The sequence below is a fragment of the Moschus berezovskii genome, chromosome 23 (assembly GCF_049115385.1).
Source record: "Moschus berezovskii isolate FMDL1 chromosome 23, NW_MosBer_1.0, whole genome shotgun sequence".
Lineage (NCBI taxonomy): Eukaryota > Metazoa > Chordata > Mammalia > Artiodactyla > Moschidae > Moschus > Moschus berezovskii.
The window spans coordinates 31,900,856-31,925,688 of NC_142482.1; the positions used below are offsets into that span (position 1 = coordinate 31,900,856).

Genomic DNA, 24,833 nt, shown 5'->3' on the forward strand with positions numbered 1-24,833 from the left:
GTTGACAAAGTAATGCCTCTGCTTTTTAATATGCTGTCTAGGTTGGTCATAGCTTTTCTTCCAAGGAGCAAGCATCTTTTAATTTCATGGCTGCAATCACCATCTGCAGTGATTTTGGAGCCCCCAAAAATAAAGTCAGCCACTTTCCACTGTTTTCCCATCTATTTGCCATGAAGTGATGGGACCAGATGCCATGATCTTAGTTTTCTGAATCTTGAGCTTTAAGCCAAATTTTTCACTCTCCTCTTCACTTTCATCAAGAGGCTCTTTAGTTCTTCTTCACTTTCTGTCTTAAGGGTGGTGTCATCTGCATATCTGAGGTTATTGATATTTAAGTCTACTCTAATGTGAGATCTTCCCTGGTGGCTCAGATGGTAAGGAATCCACCTGCAGTGCACGAGACCCAGGTTTGATCTCTGGGTCAGGAAGATCCCCTGGAGAAGGGAATGGCAACCCACTCCAGTACACTTGCCTGGAGAATCCCATGGACAGAGGAGCCTTGTGGGCTACAGTCCCTGGGGTTGCAAAGAGTCGGGCACAACTGAGCAACTAAGACACACTCTAATGTAGCTTTTAATGTTTGATATTGGGCTTCCCAGGTGGAGCTGGTGGTAAAGAATCTGCCTGACAATGGGAAACATGGGTTTGATCCCTGGGTCTGGAGGAGGGCATGGTAACCCAGTCCAGTGTTCTTGCCTGGAGAATCTCATGGACAGGGGATAATAGTGGGTTACAGTCCATAGCGTTGCAAAGAGTCAGACATGAATTCAGTGACTTAGCACGCACGCACACATTGGGGTTTGCAGCATGTGGCCTTGATGATGGACATCACAGTGGATTCTGAGGTTCTGCAGCAGAAAAGGCTAACTCTGAGACAGGACACTGGCCATATTAGCGCTGAGAACAGGGGCAGCGGGTATCCTGTCATTGGGAGCGCTGATGACAGTGTCAGGGAAGGGGCAGAGAATTCTCTGTTTGACTCTAGCAGCAACAGTTAGGGCAGAAAGAAGTCAAAGACAACTGATTAGGAAGACACAGGACAAAGCAAGTGCTGTGTGCTTACCGGGTTTGTTTCACGTTTGAGGTGTTGGTGGTTGTGAAACTGATGATAAACATTATGTTTCCTGAAGCAGCAGAGTCTGCATTATCCCTCTCCATTCACCTAGCGTTTGCTGCAGGAACAGGAGCTTCTTTCTAGTCTCCTCCCTGTTGCTAGTAAGACTGCTGTTCCTGAGGCCCCTTTTGAAGTCTTCCTCTACCAGCCTGCTTTGTGGGCTGCAGAAGTCAGTGTCTACAAGTCATGATGCTCACAGTGAGTGAGGAGGATGTGAGAAACGGGTGTGTCAAAGGAACCGTCTGAGCAAATGGACATCATCATGTCCGGTCCAAATGGTCCTGTCCTTGCAACGTGGCAGATGAAGAAAAAGATCAAGAGAGAGACGAAACAGAGGACTGGGCACAGATCACGAGGAAGTGGAAGTCACAACTTCTCTGTGTTGCAATAATTGTCAGGTAAACCAAAGTAATCTTGACCAGCCCACCCCATAGGGAAGCCGTGAGGTCAGATGAACTTCATCTGCTAGTCCAGAGATGGGCTTTCTTGATGAGCAAAGAGAAGGAGTCTCTGCTGTAAATCAAGAAGGATGTCAACACCTAAAGTGGTGCAAGGAATGCAGACTTCACTTCCTACTTCAAGAAAAGAGGAGTCCTGTAAAGGCAAAGCATCTCTCAGAGGAGTCTGCACCCCAAAAAGCACACTCTTTCTCTCTAGCTCTTGGCCAGGAGCTTGGCTGGTGTGAGCTGCTTAAAAAAAAAAAAAGTACTTTACAAATTAAAAGTGTATTCTTCTGTATAATAAAAATACTGCTCTCGAGAAACTTGGGAAAATTCAGGAAAATAGAAAAAATAGAAAGCAACCAGAGTTCTGGCAACAAAAGACAGTTATCATCCGGCTAGACTCCCCTCCGGTACTTTTAGTTAATAACAGCAGTTTAGGTTTTTGTTGTTGTTTTTAAATATAGTTTATTGTTTACATGTGTGCGTGTGCTTAGTCACTCATTGTCTAACTCTGGCCTCATGGTCTGCAGCCTGTCAGGCTCCGCTGTCCACAGAATTTTCCAGGCAAGAATACTGGAGTGGGTTGCCATTTCCTATTCCAGAAGATCTTTCCATCCCAGGGATGGAACCCATGTTTCCTGCATTGGCAGGCACGTTCTTTAGCACGAGGGCCACCTGTGAAGTCCACTGTTTATATATACTGATATGTGTTATTTACAAATGCATAAATGAACCCAGTATATACATATTATTGTTTCTGTCTCCTATTGAATAATTTTTGACTCTTACTTTGTTCACTTGATACTACAGCATAAGTATTATTTTTATACTGTATATTCATATAAAATAATTTTCTCTCCTTTGGCTACTTAACTAATCATTTTCTACTATTATTTCTATCACAAATAATGCTATCATAAGTATCTTCTTTCACAAAGCGTTGTCCATATAAAATCTTTTAACAAAGATGTCCAGAAGACATGAGAATATACATGCCCCGTGTCTTCTGAATATCGAAGGCTATTCATACATATTCCTCAACTGTTCCCTCAAATTTTGTAGCAAGATATGTTTCTAACCGCAATATATCAGAGTATCAATTTAATTGCCCTCTTATCTGCTAACCTGACATTTTAAATAGGTTCTTTTTGATTGCTGTTCAAGAATTTATGTCTTTGCTAAGTATTTTTCATTTAAGTTATTTTCTTCCATAAAATTTGTGTCCTCATGTCTTACTCTCAGTAATCTAAGTAACATTAGTGCTTTATTTATTGATCTGTGATTCATTAAATGCTACGATCATTTATACTTGCATTGTGCTTATACTGATATTTATTCTTAATTTTTTGGGTTACATTTAATTTAGGTTATACTTAATAGGATATGTTAAATTTTGATATGGTACAGTCTGTTCATCTGCATTGTGGTTTCACTGATTAATCCTAAACCTAAGAAGCTCTCTTCTCATCACAATGATATTCATATGAAGTGAAGTGAAAGTGACTCCTCACTTGTGTCCAAGTCTTTGGACACAACTCCAGGCCAGAACACTGGAGTGGGTAGCCTTTCTCTTCTCCAGGGGATCTTCCCAACCCAGGGATCAAGCCCAGGTCTCCCGCATAGCAGGCAGATTCTTTACCAGCTGAGCCACCAGGAAAGCCCAAGAATACTGGAGTTAGGTAGCCTATCTCTTCTCCAGTGACTCTTCCCAACCCAGGAATCAAACCAGGGTCTCCTGAATTGCAGGCAGATTCTTTACCAACTGAGCTATCAGGGAAGCCCTCTCTTCACAACAGTGACTTTCAAAGGTGGGGTAGGTCTTCTGGGAGTCCCGAGACCTTTGCAGAGAATCAGCTAGATCAAATATCGTTCCTGAATAAAAGACTTATTCAAAGTATAGGATGGTGGAAGTGGTTCAGTCGCTAAGTGGTGTCCAACTCTTACAACCCCATGGACTCCAGGCTTCTCTGTCCATGGAATTTTCCAAGCCAGAATACTAGAGTGGGTTGCTATTTCCTTCTTCAGGGGATCTTACCGACTCAGGTATTGAACTTGGGTCTCCTGCCTTGTAAGCAGTCTCCTGCATTGCAGGTGGAATCTTTGCTGACTGATCTACCAAGGAAGCATGACAGGTCAATGGATTTTAATGTAACTAAGTACAAAAAAAAATTCATTGATAAAATTTCAGATTGCAACAAACTTAAAGAAGTATCTCTCTTGAGTTTTAGTGTAGAATCAAAGAATAGCCACAAAGATATCTGAAAAAGGCTAATAAAATACTCCTTCCTTTTTTGGTTACATGCCTGTGGGAAGCTGAATTTTTTTCATTTCCATCAGTAGAAAACAATATATCACAACACACTGACAGCAGACACATATATGGGAATTCCAATATCTTTGCAAACACTGGAAATGATGCTGTTCTATTTTTTATGTGTTTTGAAAAATATAGTCATGTTTCATAAAACCACATTAGTATTTTAACATGTCTTAGGTTTCTTATTTTTAAAATGAATTACTTGGTGACTGAACAACAACATCTAGATAAACATTTTAATAATTTCTCAGCTTTATTTTCCAATTCAGCGAATATTGATAGATATAACTCATATACACAAAAGCTCTTTGAGGCTCTTAATAATTTTGTAAAGTAGAAAGGGGCCATAAGGTCAAAAAGCCTGAGAAATGTTATTCTAGAAGCTAAAAAAAAAAAATACCCATTGTTAGCCAATCATCCCAATTGACACTGACAAGTTGCTCAGCCGTGCCCGGCTCTTTGCGACCCTATGGACTGTAGCCCACCAGGCTCCTCTATCCATGGGATTTTCCAGGCAAGAGTACTGGAGTGGGTTGCCATTCCTTCTCCAGGGGATCTTCCTGACCCAGGGATGAAACCCAGGTCTCCCGCATTGTAGGCATACGCTTTACCGTCTGAGCCACGAACCATATATTAACCTCATTCTTTTTCAGGGACTTACAAAGATTTGCCTATCCAGTATTACATATTCTGCACAGCTTGTGTCTTTGTTACTTATCCAATCTGCTATATTGATCTGACTATCAGGTCTGACGCCAGTATCATGCCATTTTAATTACTGTAGTTTTGCTACATGTTTTAATACCTTGAGAATATAACTAATATTCCTTAATTATTCATATTTTCCAACACTATTTTTGGTTAGTTCTTTCCTAGGTATTCTTGCAGATTAACTTGGTACTAAATATGAAACCTTGAATAGAGAGCACAAAAAGAATTTCGGAAAGGTGGCATAATAAAGAGAAGGAAGGAACAGAGCAAACGAGAGAAAGCATATAAAGTTTGTCCATTCTCACTTATTCATATATATATATATAAATACATAAAGAAGTAATTACGAGAGCAAAAATATGTATCCTGCTCAGACTCCATTAGGAAAGAGCAGTGGAGAATACTTCTAGAATTCATAGCAAGGAAACTTGACCAGTTGTCCAACAGGTCAATACATAGGTGATTCCATCTATGTATGAATGTTTTTATGGTCCAAACTCCTGGGAACATGTTAATATATTCAGCAAAGATATTCTACTTTGTTTCAGAGAATATTTGATGTTTAAAAGAACCAAGTTGTATTCATTTATACTAAGAAAATAATCAGTAATGTGCACAAATATTTACCTAGAGGAATGTTCATCTTTATACTGTTTATAATAGTGAAAGAATGGAAGCCACATACATATTCAAGAACAGAGAACTGATTTAAAAATTTATCTGGTATCCATATATTCAATATTAGATTATGCTGTAATTCAAAATTATATAAATGTCTTTTATTAATTAAAAAAATTATTTTGGATCTATTATTAAATAAAAGTAAGTTGTGAAAAAATTAGCTTGGTGTGACCTCAATTTATTTTTTAATGAACATACTATAGGACAAAATTCTAAAATCACAATAATATCAAAATGTTCACAGTGGTTATCTCTAACTTGTGAGATTCTAAGCAATTTTTAATTTCTTCTTTTACCTTCTCTTTATGGTCTTTTTCTCCTCTAAACTCTAAAACAGCAGAAAAATTCATGTATAGATCTAACAGAATTTGTATAGGATCTGTAGGTTTAAAATAACAATAAAAACAAACATCCATTTGTCTTTGTCAGACAATTAACTATTCTGCATTTGTCAGGATATAAATAAGGCTTAATAAAAATGCAATAACAATTATATTGAATAGTAATATTCAGAGTGATAAACACATTGTTCTACTTAACTGCATGAAGTTGTTTGACTATTTCAAATCAATATGTATATTTTATTATATAAATAAATGTTATATATTTATTATAAAAATTATATATATATTTAGATTTATAAATATTTAAATATATACTCATTTATATCCATCAGTTCAGTTCAGTTCAGTTCAGTCACTCAGTCATGACCGACTCTGCGACCCCATGAATCACAGCACGCCAGGCCTCCCTGTCCATCACCAACTCCTGGAGTTCACTCAGACTCATATCCATCGAGTCAGTGATGCCATCCAGCCATCTCATTCTCTGTCGTCCCCTTCTCCTCCCACCCCCAATCCTTCCTAGCATCAGAGTCTTTTCTAGTGAGTCCACTCTTCGCATGAGGTGGCCAAAGTTTGTCTAATGTAATTAATACTTTGATTATTTAAAAGCAAAAACTGTTAAAAATCCCTTTAAAACACAATGCTACAATGTGCATAAGATCAGTTAAATAAACTATGGTTCCTTTGTATTTAGCAAGTTGCAACTTGTATAAAATTTGGATTTTTTGTCTCTTTTGTGTTCTACTACCACAAAATTTTCTTGATTTAAATCCAGACACTCTCAAGCTGTGTACAAACAAAGCTAATATAAATGGAGGGCTAACTAAATACAACCTCTCTGGATAATTCAGGCCCCAAGTCAATCATCTAAAAAAGATTGTTTTGTTCTGCCTGATTGGTTCACTGTATATTGAACTAAACATCTGCCATATGCACATACCTTTTATGGTGCACTTGAGAAAATTCTCCTACTTGGCCCACAGAAAGGACCTCGCTGAATTGTTAATTCGGCTTCCCTGGTGGCTCAGAGGTTAAAGCGTCTGCCTCTAATGCAGGAGACCCGGGTTCGATCCCTGGGTCGGGAAGATCCCCTGGAGAAGGAAACGGTAACCCACTCCAGTATTCTTGCCTGGAGAATCCCATGGACGGAGAAGCCTGGTAGGCTACAGTCCACGGGGTCGCAAAGAGTCGGACACGACTGAGCGACGGAACGGAACGGAACATCAGTTGCAGCTACCCACGGCATTCCTGCTATGTGTACCTGTAACTGTTATCTGAGGCCTGAACTGTCTTCCAATTATCCTAAAGGACCTTCCTCGTGCCCTCAATTCCCCAACCTATTCCAGCTGAGGGGGTACTCATTGGTTGTTCCGATAGAGAAGAGAGTATCCAACCTACCAGTTTGATTGAAATAGGATTATACTAATTCTGATTCAAGGCTGTATATTGTCACCCTGCTTATTTAACTTCTATGCAGAGTACATCATGAGAAACGCTGGGCTGGAGGAAGCACAAGCTGGAATCAAGATTGCCGGCAGAAATGTCAATAACCTCAGATGTCACCACCCTTATGGCAGAAAGTGAAGAAGCATTAAAGAGTCTCTTGATGAAAGTGAAAGAGGAGAGTGAAAAAGTTGGCTTAAAGATCAACATTCAGAAAACTAAGATCATGGCATCCGGTCCCATCACTTCATGGCAAGTAGATGGGGAAATAGTGGAAACAGTGGCTGACTTTATTTTTCTGGGCTCCAAAATCACTGCAGATGATAACTGCAGCCATGAAATTAAAAGACACTTACTCATTGGAAGGAAAGTTATGACCAACCTGCTGCTGCTGCTGCTGCTAAGTCGTTTCAGTCGTGTCCAACTCTGTGCGACCCCATAGACGGCAGCCCACCAGGTTGCCCTGTCCCTGGGATTCTCCAGGCAAGAACAATGGAGTGGGTTGCCATTTCCTTCTCCAATGCGTGAAAGTGAAAACTGAAAGTGAGGTCTCTCAGTCGTGTCCGACTGAGTGACCCCATGGACTCAGCTTACCAGGCAGGCAAGAGTACTGGAGTGGCTTGCCATTGCCTTCTCCGACGACCAACCTAGATAGCATATTAAAAAGCAGAGACATTACTTTGCCAACAAAGGTTTGTCTAGTCAAGGCTGTGGTTTTTCCAGTGGTCATGTGTGGATGTGACAATTGGACTATAAAGAAAGCTGAGCGCCAAAGAACTGATGCTTTTGAACTGTGGTGATGGAGAATACTCTTGAGAGTCCCTTGGACTGCAAGGAGATCCAACCAGTCCATTCTAAAGGAAATCAGTCCTGGGTAATGTTCTTTGCAAGGACTGATGTTGAAGCTGAAACTCCAATATTTTGGCCACCCAATGCGAAGAGCTGACTGATTCGAAAAGACCCTGATGTTGGGAAAGATTGAGGGCAGGAGGAGAAGGGGATGACAGAGGATGAGATGGTTAGATGGCATCACCAACTCAATGGAAATGAGTTTGGGTAAACTCTGGGAGTTGGTGATGGACAGGGAGGCCTGGAGTGCTGTGGTTCGTGGGGTCACAAAGAGTCAGATACGACTGAGCGACTGAACTGAACTGAATTCTGATACAGAACCACATAGCTAAAGTGATTACAAAAGGGTTGTGTTTTAGCTAAAATAGTTCCCAACAGATAAACACCTATATTAACAAAATGTTGCTGTACAACTTTTACTATAACCTGTTCCAGTGTCACTCAGTATTTAATGGAAATTAAGAAAGTATCTAACAACAAATGTATAAAATATCTACTTTTTTTCTAGAAGGTTCATTATTTTAAAACAAAATCAAAGCTCACCAAAATTTTAACTGGCTTCAGCACTTTTCGAGTGATGACACCTGGGGCTCGTAAACGAATGGTTTCCAGAATACACCATTTAATTAGAGGGAGTTTCTTCAAGTCATCCTCAGACACTTTAATCTTATCTTTACCTGCAAAGAGAATTTTTTAAAAAATGGACTTAAGCCAGAAAGTGATTTTATGTAAGCTCATCAACATAGTTTAAGAACTGCCTCTGATATCAAGTGTCAATCCTACTATGACCTTTGGATACCAAGTTTAGTCATTTATTATCTCTTTTTATCATTTTCCTCTTACCAAGATAAAATGGATGGCATGAAACACTAAACCAGTATTGATCACTATAGTGTAATGGATTGGTATCCAACCTTGGTTCTTACAAGTCCTATGGCTACCAAATGTCTAAGATAGTCTCTGTCAGAAAAGAGTTCAAGTTTATTCATTTCATTATTTCTTGTCCAAATTCTCACTTCACTTAAGGAAAGAGAGATAAAAGACAGGCCTCAAAAGTAAAAAGGAAGGGTCTTACTTCCCTAGTGGTACAGTGGCTAAGACTCTGACTCCCAATGCAGGGGACCAGCCTGGATCCCTGGTCAGGGAACTAGATTCCATACGTCACAACAAAAGGCCCTGCAAGTAACAACTAAAGGTCCCGTGTGCTACAACAAAGACCAGACATAGCCAAACAAATGAAATTTTTAAGAAAGTACAAATTAAGAGATATGAGACGCCATCTGACTTTATTCTCCTATCTTCCCTGCTGAACTGTTTTCGCTTTTGTTTTTTAGTCATTTAATCATACATTTCAGAGGGTGCAAAAAGAATATTAAGAAAGGGGCGATGGCACATGTGTGTTTCATCTGGATTATGAGCTTCCCAAAAATAGCTGCATCAAACATTCCTACTTACTGTAAGCCGTATACCTGAACTAGTATTTAGGTTGAAGGCACCTGAGTTGATCATTTTATGGTCAGGGCCTTTGGTCAAAACAGACAGTTTAGTTAACGGTGTTTTAAGTAAAATGGTTACACTTTGAAAATTACTTGAAACAACTCAGCTTTCCATTTTCACAGTGTGTGCTTAATAAATTCAACAACATGGTCGGTTTGATTAAGTTACCTTTCACATTCGCCTCCCAACTGTACTGGGAACCAGTGCCTGGGAGTGGAATGCGGGTCTCCAGACGCATCTCTCTGACTCTAGATAAGGCTTGTTCTACAGTCAGCCCATCCTGCAGGAGAGGGCTGGGTGAGTGCTGCCTGGGAAACCTGCTCAGTCAGTACATGTGGAATTCCCAAGGAGTCAGAAGCAAATGTTTTTGCTCAGAAGAGTCTGGGAACCAGGGTTTTTGTTTGAGCCCTGATTCTATTAATCCCCATAGGGGCCTCTATATACACTGCACTGAACTTGACAGATTTTTGAGCACTGAGCAAGCCCCAGGAGTTGAGTCGGGCTCCACCAGGGTTACAACCATGAAGGTATTCCTGCCATACACTCAGTCCAGGCGGTAAGAGAGGAGCGCGGATAATTGGTTTCCACGTGGACAAGGAAACCGTTCTGTGAGATGTAAGATATTCGAAGGCAGTTAAAAGCAGGGAGGGTACTGAAATGCAGGATAACAAACTTGAGAACAGCAACTTAAAAATGTATGAGGGGATCTGAGATTTTTTCAGAATGTACATGTGTGCACGCTCAGTTGCTTCAGTCCTGTCTGACTCTTTGAGGCCCTATGCACTGTAGCCCGCCAGCCTCCTTGAGTTCAAAAAGAAAAAAAGAAAGACAAAGGGAAATGAAAAGCACTGCCTAATGGCCTATATTAGAAGACTGATGTAGTCATCTAATAAATATGGCTATACATTAGCCCCGTGGTCGAAACACGAGACAAAGGGGCTATCGATGACTGTGCCAAAGAAGCCCGAGGGAACTGGGCTTGCTGGGGTCTCGAGAAAGTGAGTCAGGGCTGGAGGGGCTTCGAGACAAGAGGGGATCCAGCTACCTGGCAGGTGACCGGCAACCTAGTAGAAGGCTAAGGAACATTCTAGAGACACAGATTCGATCCCTAGGTCAGGAAGATTCCCCTGGAGTAGGAAGTGGCAACGCACTCCAGTATTCTTGCCTGGGAAATCCCATGGACAGAGCTGCCTGGTGGGCTACAGTCCATGAGGTTGCAAAGAGTCGGACATAACTGAGGGACTGAGCATAAGTACAAGGAGAAAACTCACCAAGGGTGAAATGCCAGATGAAACTTTCAAGAACAGAAAATTCAACTTAATGTCATACACTCGCATTTAAGCTGCTTCTGGCTACTGTGCAATTTTCCCTTTCCTTGTCCCATATTTTTAATATTTTAATAAAGTCAGATAACACATACCATAAATTAACACTTGGGGAAATAAAGACCTGGGTGTGTCCAGGAGGCAGTGAGATTCAGAAAAGAGGAAGAACATCCAGAAAGGAAAAGACAGTGAGAGGGGAGAAATTAAGAAACGAGAGACTGAAAACCAAGAGAAGCGCTGAGAGGCACAGGCCTCCACTTCCGGCCGCCTCCCCCACTTCTTCCAGAGATTGCTAGAATTCTTGGAGGGGATTCAGAACAATTTCACCTTTATCTTGGAAACCAAGGTGACCCCAGCAAGAAGGGCCCTTGCCAAATGGACATTACAAATAGGTCAGTGATAATCTACAACCAAGGTCCATCTAGTCAAGGCTATGGTTCCTGTGGTCATGTATGGATCTGAGAGTTGGACTGTGAAGAAAGCTGATCGCCGAAGAATTGATGCTTTTGAACTATAGTGCTGGAGAAGACTCTTGAGAGTCCCTTGGACTGCAAGGAGATCCCACCATTCTAAAGGATATCAATCCTAGGTGTTCACTGGAAGGACTGATGCTAAAGCTGAAATTCCAATACTTTGGCCACCTCATGCGACGAGTTGACTCACTGGAAAAGACTCTGATGCTGAGAGGGACTGGGGGTAGGAGAAGAAGGGGACGACAGAGAATGAGATGGCTGGATGGCATCACTGACTTGATGGACGTGAGTTTGAGTGAACTCTGAGAGTTGGTGATGGACAGGGAGGCCTGGTGTGCTGTGACTCATGGGGTTGCAAAGAGTCAGACATGACTGAGCAACTGAGCTGAAATGAACTGAATCTATAATTCAGATTCTAAATCTTACTTAAAATATGACATTTCTCTTTAAAAATCTATTTAGAACCTGCCTGCCAATGCAGGAAACATAAGAGATACAGGTTTGATCCCTAGGTTGGGAAGATCCCCTGGAGGAGGGCAACCCATTCCAGTGTTCTGGCCTGGAGTCCATAGGGTCACACAGAGTCAGACATGACTGAAGCGACTTAGCATGCAATCTGCAATTCAGATTCTAAATCTAACTTAAAATGAGAGTTTTCTCTTGAAAAATGTGTCTAGAGCATCTACATTAGATAAATTCACTAAACAATTCCTCTAGTATTTTCTGTGTTTTATTTTACTGCAGCTATAGGCTATAGAAAATAAAGATTTCTCTACTTAATCGAGAATAAATGACTGCCAAGGGTCAGAATTTGTGTTTGAAATCAGATCTGTGTGACTCCAAAGTGACTTACCTACTTTGCTAGTGCTAAGTCACTTCAGTTGTGTCTGACTCTGTGTGACCCCATAGACGGAAGCCCACCAGGCTCCCCCATCCCTGGGATTCTCCAGGCAAGAACACTGGAGTGGGTTGCCATTTCATTCTTCAATGTGTGAAAGTGAAAAGTGAAAGTGAAGTCGCTCAGTTGTGTCCGACCCTTAGCGACCCCATGGACTGCAGCCTACCAGGCTCCTCCATCCATGGGATTTTCTAGGCAAGAGTACTGGAGTGGCTTGCCATTGCCTTCTCTGTACCTACTTTGAGTCAGGCATAATTCTGGCCTTGAAAAAGTTTGGACTCCAGTAATAGTGAAGTTTCTGACTTTCTTTTGGAGAAAAGTTTTGTTTTCTTTTTTTCTTCTTAAGTATTCTTAGGAGACTAATTGAATTATAAAGCGCAAAAAAGTGTTTTGTATTATCTAATAAACAAAAGCTTGCTCTGAATTGAAAACAATATTTAAAATCTATTATGACCTGCCATTGTAGGAGAGATGCAGACTACACTTGGAAAATAAATGTTTTAATAAGATATTTTTAGTTTCTCAAATCCCAGTGTGAGTAGGAAAAATAAGGTAAGATTCTTAGACTAGACAAAGAAAAAGAAAGGGAGAGATGCTGTTTCCAAACAACATCTTTAGGTTAAAGATCTTTTTTATTATAACTCTTAGAAATAGCTCTGTACCCATACTGTGCATATTTCAATGCACATCTGTGGTTTGTTCTTACAGTGTTTTGACTCTAAAATTAGAAGGCTCCACTTGGAAGAAAGCCAAGGTAATCATCAGAAGGGCTAGTGCCTGATGGAGACCGGGATCAGTATAAAAGACTGCCAGGGAAGGAACTATGGGTGATCTGGGGTAAAATGTAGAAGACATCTGTTTTGTTCTCAGCACAAATGCAATAGAAGTCAAACCAATAATAGGATATTGGAAACCAAATAAAAGAAAGGATAATTCTTGAGTTCAGAAATAGCAAAGTTAAACTGTTATAGTTTTAGGATTCTGCACACATGACAACAAGCATGTTAGAACGCAGTAACTGTAATTTATGTTTGTTAAGGATGTAGAATAGATTAAAATTCTATTACTTCAACCAATTATTCAGTCAGTATAAATTTGCTTTGTGTCTGTTACTTCCTAGCCCAAACATAGGTGCTGTAAGAGATAGGAAGAGAATCATACTGAGTTTTGACTATCTAATGTCACCAACATGTTGGAGCACTTCATTTATTCCTCATCACAATCTGCCATCCATGAAGTGATCGTGTGTTCAAGGAGAAGTTTGAAAGTGACAAGGCAGCCTTCAGACCTATGTCTGTCTACACTGAAAGCCCTTATACATGTTCACTGTGTCCCATCACCTCCCCGAGAAGAGAAACGAATGAGAAAGACACTGTCATTGCATTAAACGAGTCTGAACACAAGGACACAAAATAATCTGATTACAAATAACTACAACATAAGTTTCTTAAGAGTGAATTCGAGTGTCAGTGGCATTCATCCCTTCTTGCCTAGGGCTAAAGTCTCAGCTAGGCCTGGAAGGAAGAGTAGCATGCAGCCAGGCAGAGAGAAAGGAAATTAAACTCCAAAATTAATTATAAAATATGTGATTTCTTAGACTTAAAAAAGGAACATGAATCAAACGGAATCACTAAAGCAGGTCCTTCTCTGAGAGATGACTCCTCTGTCTCCTTCATATTTCAGGCTCCTTCCCCCTTACACACACACACACACACACACACACGCACACTCTCTCTCAATAAATAAATACATAAAACACAAAAATTCTGTTCCTATAGTCCTGAAGGAACATTACACCAAGATTTAACTAACAATTTGGGGAAAATAACTCATGTTTTGAGAAAAAGGGAGAATGACAGGCATTTGCTGAGTCACTCAGATCTTTTGAGACATAATCCCAAGGCAACTGAATCAGAAGGTGGGATTGAATGTCTGACTTGACTGAGGGGGCTCCTTGCTTCCCCACAAATGAAAGACACACAGAATGATGAAGAGAAGCAAAGCATGAGGGATGTCCACCGAGGGATTTCCCTGGTGGTCCAGAGGGTAAGACTGTGTTTCCACTGCAGGGCGCCTGGGTTTGATGATCCCTGGTCTGGGAACTAAGATCCGGAATGCTGAGCAGCTAAAACAACACAAAACAAAACTCCACTGAAATGTAAAGAGTGCATCCCTACACATTCTGCCACCTCTTTGCTTTTGAAAGCAAGGATTCTCAGTTCTGACTGCTGTTCTATGTTGTGAGGCTGTTTTCCTTCACAGAGGCTGTCTTTCAACAGCTTGTTTAAAGTGTGTACAAGAGTTCATAGAACACATGAAGGAGGGTGAACTAGGATTTAAAAAAAATACAGGAGATAAAGGTTGAAAAAGAATCTGATGCAATAACCTTAAGCAATGATGCCTACCAAATTTGGTCATGAAATTTGCTTCCCAAATTTTATAATAATTTCTCTAAAAAGCAATATCAAATAATAAAAGTTAGTGTTTTCTTTCTACTGTTCTTTGGGGAAACAATGTAACACCTTTGAAAAAACCCAGCATTTTCTATGACTTGTCTTAAAAAGTAATGAAGCAATGATATCAGTTGGTGGCAGAGGTAGAAAACTAGTTTCTTGGCATATTTCTCAAGCAGAGACCTCAAGGTAAGCTTCTGAAAAAAAATCAGGTTTTAGAGAAGAGACAAAGCCAAAGAGAAACAGTAAATAAAGAATTTACAGTATTCCAGAGTAATACAAAACAAGTATTTTATGCCCTATCTTTCATTTCAGGAATTTAAAATAAAATTGAATATGATACATAATGTTCAAATATTGAATTTTAACAATTACACTTCTGTTCCAGGAATGTTTTTCATAAATTTATAAAATTGTTGTTTCCTTCGCAGAAGAAATCTGCATTCACTGGAAAAGGTTAGAACATCTCAGGAAGAGTAAGAAAGGATAAAATGTCCTGAAGTAGATAATAGCATTTACAATAGATTTTATACGTTCAATGACCCTGTAACATTGGTGATTTATAGGCAGTGAGAATATACTGGTTATAGATTTCTGGAAAATTTTAGTGAGATGAAGATTTATTTGGTGACTTGTCTCCCAGAAGGGGATAGCAATAAACCCTTTTCTGCACGTATTCTTACAAATGTAAAAAGAAATACTGCAAAACTTTTAAGACTCTCTCTGTCTTTAACTTTTGACATTTAATTATGATGTGTCTCGGTGTGCGTGTCTTTGAGTCATCTTGTTGGAACTCTGTGGGCTTCCTGGACTTGTCTGTTTCGTTCACCAGGAGAGGGAAGTTTTCAGCCATTATTTCTTGAAATAGGTTTTCTAGCCCTTTCTCTCTTCTCCTCTGGAAATGTTAGTATGCTTATAGTAGTCCCAGGGAGTCTTAATCCTCATTGGTTTTTATTCATTTTTTCTTTTTGCTGTTCTCATTGGGTGATTTCCACTAACCTGTTTTCCAGATTGCTGATCCATTCTTCTGCATCCACTAATCTGCTGCTGATTTCCTCCACCGTTTCTTCTATTTCAGTTATTGAATTCTTCAGTTCTGATTGGGTCTTTTTTTATATATATTCTGTCTTTGCAAGTTCTCACTGAGTCCATCCATTCTTCTCCTAACTGTGCTGACCATTGTGATGACTGTAATTTTGAACACTTTATCAGGTAAACTGCTATCATCTCATTTAGTTCTTTTTCTGACGTTTTTATCTTTTGCTTTGGTTTGTAAGCATTCCTTTCTCTTCATTTTGCCTGTGGTCTGTTTGTATGCATTAGGTAGATCAGCTACAGATCCTGTTCTTGAAAGAGCAGGCTTATGTGGAAGGTGTCCTGTGGGGCAATTCCTCTTGGTCACCAGAGCCAGGTGCTCTGGGGTGTCCCATGTGTGTGCTACATACATCCTCCTGCTGTGTTTGGATCACAGTTGTGCCCTGGTTGGGGCTGTGTGGCTCCACTTTGACTGCTATGGGCTCAGGGTATGCACACAATGGCTCCCCAGAGGTGGAGCCACTTTGTACAGTTGCCCGTGCCAGCTAGGTCACATGCCAGGTGGGACAGGGGCCACTTTGAAGGGGCTAACTAAGGGGGTAGTTGAGCAGGGTGGGTCCTCAGGGGAATGCTGGGGTGGGGCACATGGTGTTAGCTAGTTGATGGACAGTGACAGAAATGCTGTTTGCCAGTCCTGGGCCAGCTAGGTGAAGGAGAGGTTTCAAAGAATGGCAGCTGCCAGTGCCTTCATCCCTGGAGAAAGTGTCCCCGCTCCGTACCCCTCCAGCACCACTCCCAAAATGACCAGTGAGCCTCCTTCGGGGTTTGACCCAGGCACCCTTCACATTTTCCTGCCTCTCTGCTTGAACTCAGAGCAAGTGAGTTTACATGTGAACCTTTCAAGAGCAGAGTCTCAGTTTTCCACAGCCCTCCAGCTCTTCCAAGCGTAAAAGCCACTGGTCTTCAAAGTCAAACGTTATCGGGCTCATCTTCCTTGTGCAGGTACCAAGGGGATCCCCAGGTGGGACTTGGACCCCTCACTCCATAGGGGGCACCTCCACAGTTGGGATATCTCTCCCGCTAGTGGGTCATGCACTCTGGGTATGGGTTCTGTCTGGACTGCACCTTTGACCCTCCTGGCCACCTTGACACGGCATTCGGTTTACATTCCAGGCTGCAGAAAATCTGCTGCACTAGTCTTCAGGTCATTCCCAGAGATAATCATTCCACATGCAGCTGCAGTCCTGGTGTGTCCACAGGAGGAGCTGAGCTCAGGATCTTCCTACTCTGCCTTCTTGATCTGGAACCACTAAATATTTGTTCAACAGAGAAAAAAAGAGGTACACTTTGGGTTTTATTCCTTATAAAATACTAGCTTCCTTCCTTTACTGATGTGCATGTTCATTACTGTTCAGTTCAGTTCAGTTTAGTCGCTCAGTCGTGTCCGACTCTCCGCGACCCCATGAATCACAGCACGCCAGGCCTCCCTGTCCATCACCAACTCCCGGAGTACACTCAAACTCATGTCCACAGAGTCGGTGATGCCATCCAGCCATCTCATTCTCCGTCGTCCCCTTCTCCTCCAGCCCCCAACCTTTCCCAGCATCAGAGTCTTTTCCAGTGAGTCAACTCGTCTCATGAGGTGGCCAAAGTATTGGAGTTTCAGCTTTAGCATCAGTCCCTCCAATGAACATCCAGGATTGATCTCCTTTAGAATGGATTATACATGTTCTGTGAGACAAAATTCTGTGAGAAAGATACAAGTTAAATTTATCCTAAAAAATCAAGAGAAAAACAGATGAGAGTAGATGAAAGATTATAAAAGTGTAGGCTAGGCTGAAGAGTTACATGCTTTTTAGTTCACTGCTCTTCCCTATAAACTGACTATACATATAGTCTCTCTAATGACTGCAGGTCTGTAGAATATGAACTCATTGCAAATGCTGATAGTTTAGAAACTTTGACCTCGGGAATGTAAAACAAAATAGAAAAATGACTTTTTTCTAATAATTTTTTTTTTTTAGCTTTGGAAGGAAAGAATCTGAATTTGCCTTTTATCGCAGCAAAAGGTTAGCAAACAAGGGCTCCAATGATCAATTATTTGTCCCGTGGCAATTGTTTACTCTTCTTATAGCAGCTTTCTAATAAGTTTTAATATCAGGTTGGGAAAATATGGCCTTACTAATTCATGCGTCTAAATGTTTTTCTAATCACATTTCTTCTTCAAAAAATATTTAAGTCATTTCATTAATTTCATCCCCCTCCAAGCCACTGGAATTCTTTTTATAATTAATTAAATATAGATTAATTTGAAAAGTGTTGGCATTTTCATGATATTAAACCTTCCCATATAGGAACATAATATGTGTTTTTCTTTATTTAAATTGTTTTGTAATATTCATATATGCATATGTTTCGACGAGTTGACTCACTGGAAAAGACTCTGATGCTGGGAAGGATTGGCGGCGGGAGGAGACGGGGACGACAGAGAATGAGATGGCTGGATGGCATCACCAGCTCGATGGACATGAGTTTGAGTGAATTCCGGGAGTTGGTGATGGACAGGGAGGCTGGCGTGCTGTGATTCATGGGGTGGCAAAGAGTCGGACACGACTGAGCAACTGAACTGAACTGAATGCTATTAATAGTTTCCTCTCTAAGGGTCCTACCCCAAACCAAGAGTTTTATATAAGAAAAATACCAGTTAAATTAAGTTCAGTTCAGTTCAGTCGCTCAGTCATGTCCGACTCTCTGCGACCCCATGAATCACAGCACGCCAGGCCTCTCTGTCCATCACCAACTCCCGGAGTTCACTCAAACTCATGTCCATCAAGTCGGTGATGGCATCCAGCCATCTCATTCTCTGTCGTCCCCTTCTCCTCCTGCCCCCACTCCTTCCCAGCATCACTCTTTTCCAGTGAGTCAGCTCGTCGCATGAGGTGGCCAAAGTATTGGAGTTTCAGCTTTAGCATCAGTCCTTCCAATGAACATCCAGGATTGATCTCCTTTAGAATGGACTGATTGGATCTCCTTGCAGTCCGAGGGACTCTCAAGAGTCTTCTCCAGCAGCACAGTTCAAAAGCATCAATTCTTCGGCGATCAGCTTTCTTCACAGTCCAACTCTCACATCCATACATGACCACGGGAAAAACCACAGCCTTGACTAGACAGACCTTTGTTGGCAAAGTAATGTCTCTGCTTTTTAATGTACTATCTAGGTTGGTCATGACTTTCCTTCCAAGGGGTAAGCGTCTTTTAATTTCATGGCTGCCATCAGCATCCGCAGTGATTTTGGAGCCCCAAAAAATAAAGTCTGACACTGTTTCCACTGTTTTTCCATCTATTTCCCATGAAGTGATGGGACCAGATGCCATGATCTTCGTTTTCTGAATGTTGAGCTTCAAGCCAACCTTTTCACTCTCCTCTTTCACTTTCATCAAGAGGCTTTTGAGTTCCTCTTCACTTTCTGCCATAAGGGTGGTGTCATCTGTATATCTGAGGTTATTGATATTTCTGCTGGCAATCGTGATTCCAGCTCGTGCTTCTTCCAGCCCAGTGTTCCTTATGATGTACTCTGCATATAATTTAAATAAGCAGGGTGACAATATACAACCTTGACGTACTCCTTTTCCTATTTGGAACCAGTCTGTTGTTCCATGTACAATTCCACATACACTTTCTGAAGTAAAGTGGAAAGGGAGGCTTAAAAACAGCTTCAGCTGTTTGTGGTGGATACAGACTGGAAAAAGCAAACAAAAAGCCTAGAGATTGCCCATGGATGATGAAAATGGGCATTAGGGCTTTAGGGATTGTAGCCAGAACCTGGCAAGTCATAGCTCCTTCAATTCTCCCCCTCTAGCCACCACCTTCTTCCAGACACCTCAGTCATTCCTGAACTCCCAGGTCTGGTTCTTCTGACTTTTCCAGTGGATGTGACTTTTTGGCAATCGAAGGATTTAGGATAAATTCTTATTATCAAAAACACAGATTCCTGTTGCTAGGAAAGGTGGTCTCACGCTCAGTCTTTCGACCCCAACACAAAGGGGGGCTTAAGCCTGGGACTGTTCCTCAATGAGACACAAAGAGCCTACACAGCCTGTGCCAGGCTCGTTGCCTTGTGTGGGAATACCTTTTCTTGTTTCAGGGGCAGCAAACACTCTTTTGTCTCTGCTTAATGCAAGTGCAGGATGAGGCATCTGTCCAATCTCCCATTACATCTGCCCCGAGAGGGAAGGACAGGGCTCCTTTCACCGCAGTGTGAGAGGGGTCTGCAGAGGCCAACTCCTCTTCATTAGCTCCAGGGAGAGACACCCTGTCCACGGGGGACCCACACCCACTGCTGAAGCTGATCTTGCTCTCTTTCTGCTCTATGTGAGTTTATCATTGTTGCAGCCAGGGCCTGATGGCACTGTGTTATCCTCGACAACTCTGATACCAAGATGCGGTGGGCAGAGGTGTTTAGAGTCCTCCCCTGGGATTGATAACTGGTGCACAGCACTCTGCTTGACACCCACTGAAAAATTATAAGCAATAACCTTTCAGACGTAGACGCTAAGCAGCAGCTTCAGTTGGATGTTCACGACTACAGGCCAGGAATGAAGGAAGCAGCAATAACAATGAATTGAGAAAGATACCAAGGACGGCAGTGGTGCTTAGAACAGGTTATTAAGACAGATAGAAGATAGAGTCAAAGATCAAAAGATTGATCCCGCCACTTCTTCTATCTATACACACATATAAAAATATACCAAATCCCATTATATCATTTAAAGAAAAGATTAATGAATGCAACTATACCAAGACAACCACATAAGATTCTTTTCTGAAAAAACAATATCCTATTTATCTTCAGAAATATTTCTTTCATATATTAAAAAGCGGTTATCAGTTTCTCTATTTACTGGAATATACAATGAAGACTGCTTCATAATTACGATGGTCTTTTTCAAAGAATGAAGGACACGACCTAATTTATAATAAGTAAAAGGTAGAGATATTGACAAAACAAGACGACAATGGGTAGATAATAAAAGATAAAAATCAGTTTTGATCTAGAAATACCTTTCTTTATAAATCCTGCATGATAATTCCAAATTTCTGGATTGTGTTCTCTGGAGAGAGGTTGACCTGGCTTGAATACCTTTATCTCATTTTCTAAAGAGGAAAAAAGGTTATCCAAATGCCTAAATAATTCTCTACAGGAACACTCAGAGAAAAGAGCTATGTCTGAATGAAAAATGTAGGGAATAAACAAGCAGATTAACTGTGCTACACTGGAGTGAGATAGTGAAAGACTTAATCAAATGAGAAGCGCCAGAGTAGGACCTATCTCCAAGCCTGTAAATAATCTGCAGCCATCAGAGGTATCTCTTTCCACCTACTGGAGCTAAGCAATAAATGAGGACAGAATGACTTCACACAAAATCTCCTGCGTTAGTGTCACAAGACACACTTCAGGCATTCAAAGCAGAAAATAGAGCAGGAAATCTAGCCTCTTGGGAAATCTCTCATGGGTCAGATTTATATGTGAAATTTCACCCTGGTCTTTGTACCTGTCTGAGCGGACTGCCAAGTAATGAGTTCTGAGCTCCAAAAATGATACCATCTTGGTCTTTAAGCCCAAGGAGAAAAGAAGATAACAAAATTAAACATTTGGAGCAGGTTTCCAATGAAATCTCCTGCATTAATAAACATTTTCTTAGGTAATCTACATATGCTTTCCAAGATTGATGGAAGTTTGTGAACGGCTCTGTCATAATTTAATGTTTTCTTTTCTTTTTTTCTCTGATTTAATGTTTTCTGAGTTTATTATAGCATTTTTAAAAGCTGGGCTAGCAAAGGAAAATGAGACTATGTAAAAAAATTCCTGTGTGACATGCTCCGATCCGTTCCGTCGCTCAGTCATGTCCAACTCTTTGCGACCCTGTGGACTGGAGCCTACCAGGCTTCTCTGTCCATGGGATTCTCCAGGCAAGAATACCGGAGTGGGTTACCATTTCCTTCTCCAGGGGATCTTCCAGACCCAGGGATCGAACCCGGTTCTCCCACATTGGAGGCAGACGCTTTAACCTCTGAGCCACCAGGGAAGCCCATGCTAGAGCTTTCAAAATGTCCATATTAGATTCATGTTGTCTGGCTAGGAGTTCTTGCCTGCAAAATCCCACAGACAGAGGAGTCTGGTGGGCTCCTGGGGTCACAAAGAGTTGGACATAACTGAGGAACTAACACTTTTTTTGTCATTGAAAAAAACAAACCTGTACTCGCATCACAATGTAACCTTGAGAGGAGCCTGGTGGGGGTAGCTGTTGAATTAAAGTTAGACTTGCCTCTTGAGAAACCTGTATGCAGGTCAGGAAGCAACAGTTAGAACTGGACATGGAACAACAGACTGGTTCCAAATAGGAAAATGAGTATGTCAAGGCTGTATATTGTCACCCTGCTTATTTAAATTATATGCAGAGTACATTATGAGGAACGCTGGGCTGGAAGATGCACAAGCTGGAATCAAGATTGCTGGCAGAAATATCAATAACCTCAGATATGCAGATGACACCACCCTTATGGCAGAAAGTGAAGAGGAACTCAAAAGCCTCTTGATGAAAGTGAAAGAGGAGAGTGAAAAGGTTGGCTTGAAGCTCAACATTCAGAAAACAAAGATCATGGCATCTGGTCCCATCACTTCATGGGAAATAGATGGGGAAACAGTGGAAACAGTGTCAGACTTTATTTTTTGGGGCTCCAAAATCACTGCGGATGCTGATTGCAGCCATGAAATTGAAAGACACTTACTCCTTGGAAGGAAAGTTATGACCAACCTAGATAGTATATTAAAAAGCAGAGACATTGCTTTCCAACAAAGGTCTGTCTAGTCAAGGCTGTGGTTTTTCCAGTGGTCATGTATGGATGTGAGAGTTGGACTGTGAAGAAAGCTGATCACTAAAGAATTGATGCTTTTGAACTGTGGTGTTGGAGAAGACTCTTGAGAGTCCCTTGGACTGCAAGGAGATCCAACCAGTCCATTCTAAAGGAGATCAATCCTGGGTGTTCATTGGAAGGACTGACGCTAAAGCTGAAACTCCAATACTTTGGCCACCTCATGTGATGAGCTGACTCACTGGAAAAGACTCTGATGCTGGGAGGGACTGGGGGCGGGAGGAGAAGGGGACGACAGAGAATGAGATGGCTGGATGGCATCACCAACTCGATGGAGGTGGGTTTGAGTGAACTCCGGGATTTAGTGATGGACAGGGAGGCCTGGCGTGCTGTGATTCAGGGGGTCGCAAAGAGTCAGACACGACTGAGCGACTGAACTGAACTGAATCATGTAAAAAAAAAATAAAATAAAATAACCTTTCTCCATTCATAACTCCACTGGAGTGGCCTTAGCTTCTGCTACATGATCTCTTTCTTCAGTATGTTGGTTGGTGTGTTGCATAAAGGCCAAGACTCTATCATAGACACAACCTTGGCTATCAGCCATTGAGCCCTGGTAGGCTGCAGAACGGTGATGAGAATAAGCTTCTTCAGTTAGCTGGAGGGACTCAGGTCTTTGATATACCATGATGGAATTCTCTAAGAATGTTGTTCTAGGTTAGACAAGAAGATACTGGGACACATCCAGACAGATAAAAATTGCGCACATGTTATAGTATGGGTAAGCAGTAACTACAGAGAAGACTGCAAGAATAAATGTGTTTCAATGCCATGAGGTAAAATTGATTAATTAATTAAAATGACGCAAATGACATCAAATTTGCCCAGAACATCACCAAAGGACCTGAGCTTCATTTATCACTCTTCTCATTTTTATGCTTGTTTATAAATATGAGAGAAAATCCTTTCTCACCAGTACATGATGAGTGTGGCCACTGAGTCAGTGTCACCAGGTAATAGCATCTGGTCACTTGATAGTGTTGGTCTGTCCCCAGGCAGAATTGCTGCTAAATCAGGACTCAGTGCTATCAAGAAATGTTATTGGTTGGTTCTGAGTAACTTTTCTCTTTTATCCAAAGTCACATAATTACTAAGTGACAGGGTAGAAAGGCATGAATCAATTTTCAAATAAAAATTATAATCCAATGAAAATTTTGCAGTGTGTCTTTTATGATCCACAAATCATGATTTTTGTGTAAGACAAAAAAACAATTCCTGATGTTTTATGGAATTATTTCTATGCAGGTATATTTCTATTAATTAACCTGATTTCTTTTAAATTAATAGAAAAAACATTTACTATTTTTTTCCCTCAACGATATGTACATTACAACTGAATGGGCACCAAGAACCAAAAACAAAACACACAGGCCAAAAAAATCACAAAGTAAGCCAATGTGCTGTGTATGCTACCCTAAATCAAAACAAGTACGTGAAAAGCGTCAAATGCAACCAGTTAACAATTTAAGTGCATTTTTTTTGTTGTTGTTATTGTTTGTTTTTAAGATGGAATGACCTTCTGCTCTCAGGCAGACACTCACAGTGGGAATCCCAAATTAGAAAAGAAAACTGCTTGAAAACACAGAATAAACAGGACCCAAAATGAATGTCTGCAAGAAATTTGTGAGAATGCAGTGAGGCCATACCTGCAATATCTAACTCTAACAGGCTTCTCTTCCAGATATGTGCTAACTCCTAACCATCTTTAAGTCCTTGCTCAAAACTCACCTTTCCAGGAAGGTCAGCTTTGATCCAACTATTTAATGCTACCACCTCCTTCTGGGCTTCCCTGATAGTTCATTTGGTAAAGAATCTGCCTGCAATCTAAGAGACCCAGGTTCTATTCCTGGGTTGGGAAGACCCACTGGAGAAGGGATAGGCTACCCACTCCAGTATTCTTGGACTTTCCTTGTGGCTCAGCTGGTAAAGAATCTGCCAGCAATGCAGGAGACCTGGGTTTGATCCCTGAGTAGGGAAGATACCCTGGAGAAGGGAAAGGCTACCCACTCTAGTATTCTGGCCTGGAAAATTCCATGGACTATAGAGTCCATGGGGTCGCAAAGAGTCAGACAGGACTGAGTCACTTTCACTTTTCTCCAGCTCTGGCACTCCTGAGCATCCCTAATCTGCTGTTTTCTTTTTCACATAGCATTTAACAACATCAAATATTTTTGGAGTTTACTTCTGTGAACAAACAAGGAAAAATAACAAGTGGCAATTAAAAAAAATAAAAGACTGAGCAGAGAGGAGAATCTGATTTCGAGAGTTACCACAGTATATTATTTAAAATGCCCAGTTTTCAACAAAAAATTGCAAG

General features: G+C 41.1%; 1 protein-coding gene across 1 annotated transcript in view; it reads right to left on the minus strand.

The window, feature by feature from the left end:
- CYP39A1 (cytochrome P450 family 39 subfamily A member 1) overlaps positions 1 to 24,833 on the minus strand; it is an 88,128-nt gene that overhangs the window by 23,711 nt on the left and 39,584 nt on the right. The window contains exon 8 of the mRNA XM_055407080.2: positions 8,446 to 8,579. Within this exon, the coding sequence (XP_055263055.2) occupies positions 8,446 to 8,579 (134 nt within the window). The remainder of the gene's footprint in view (positions 1 to 8,445; positions 8,580 to 24,833) is intronic.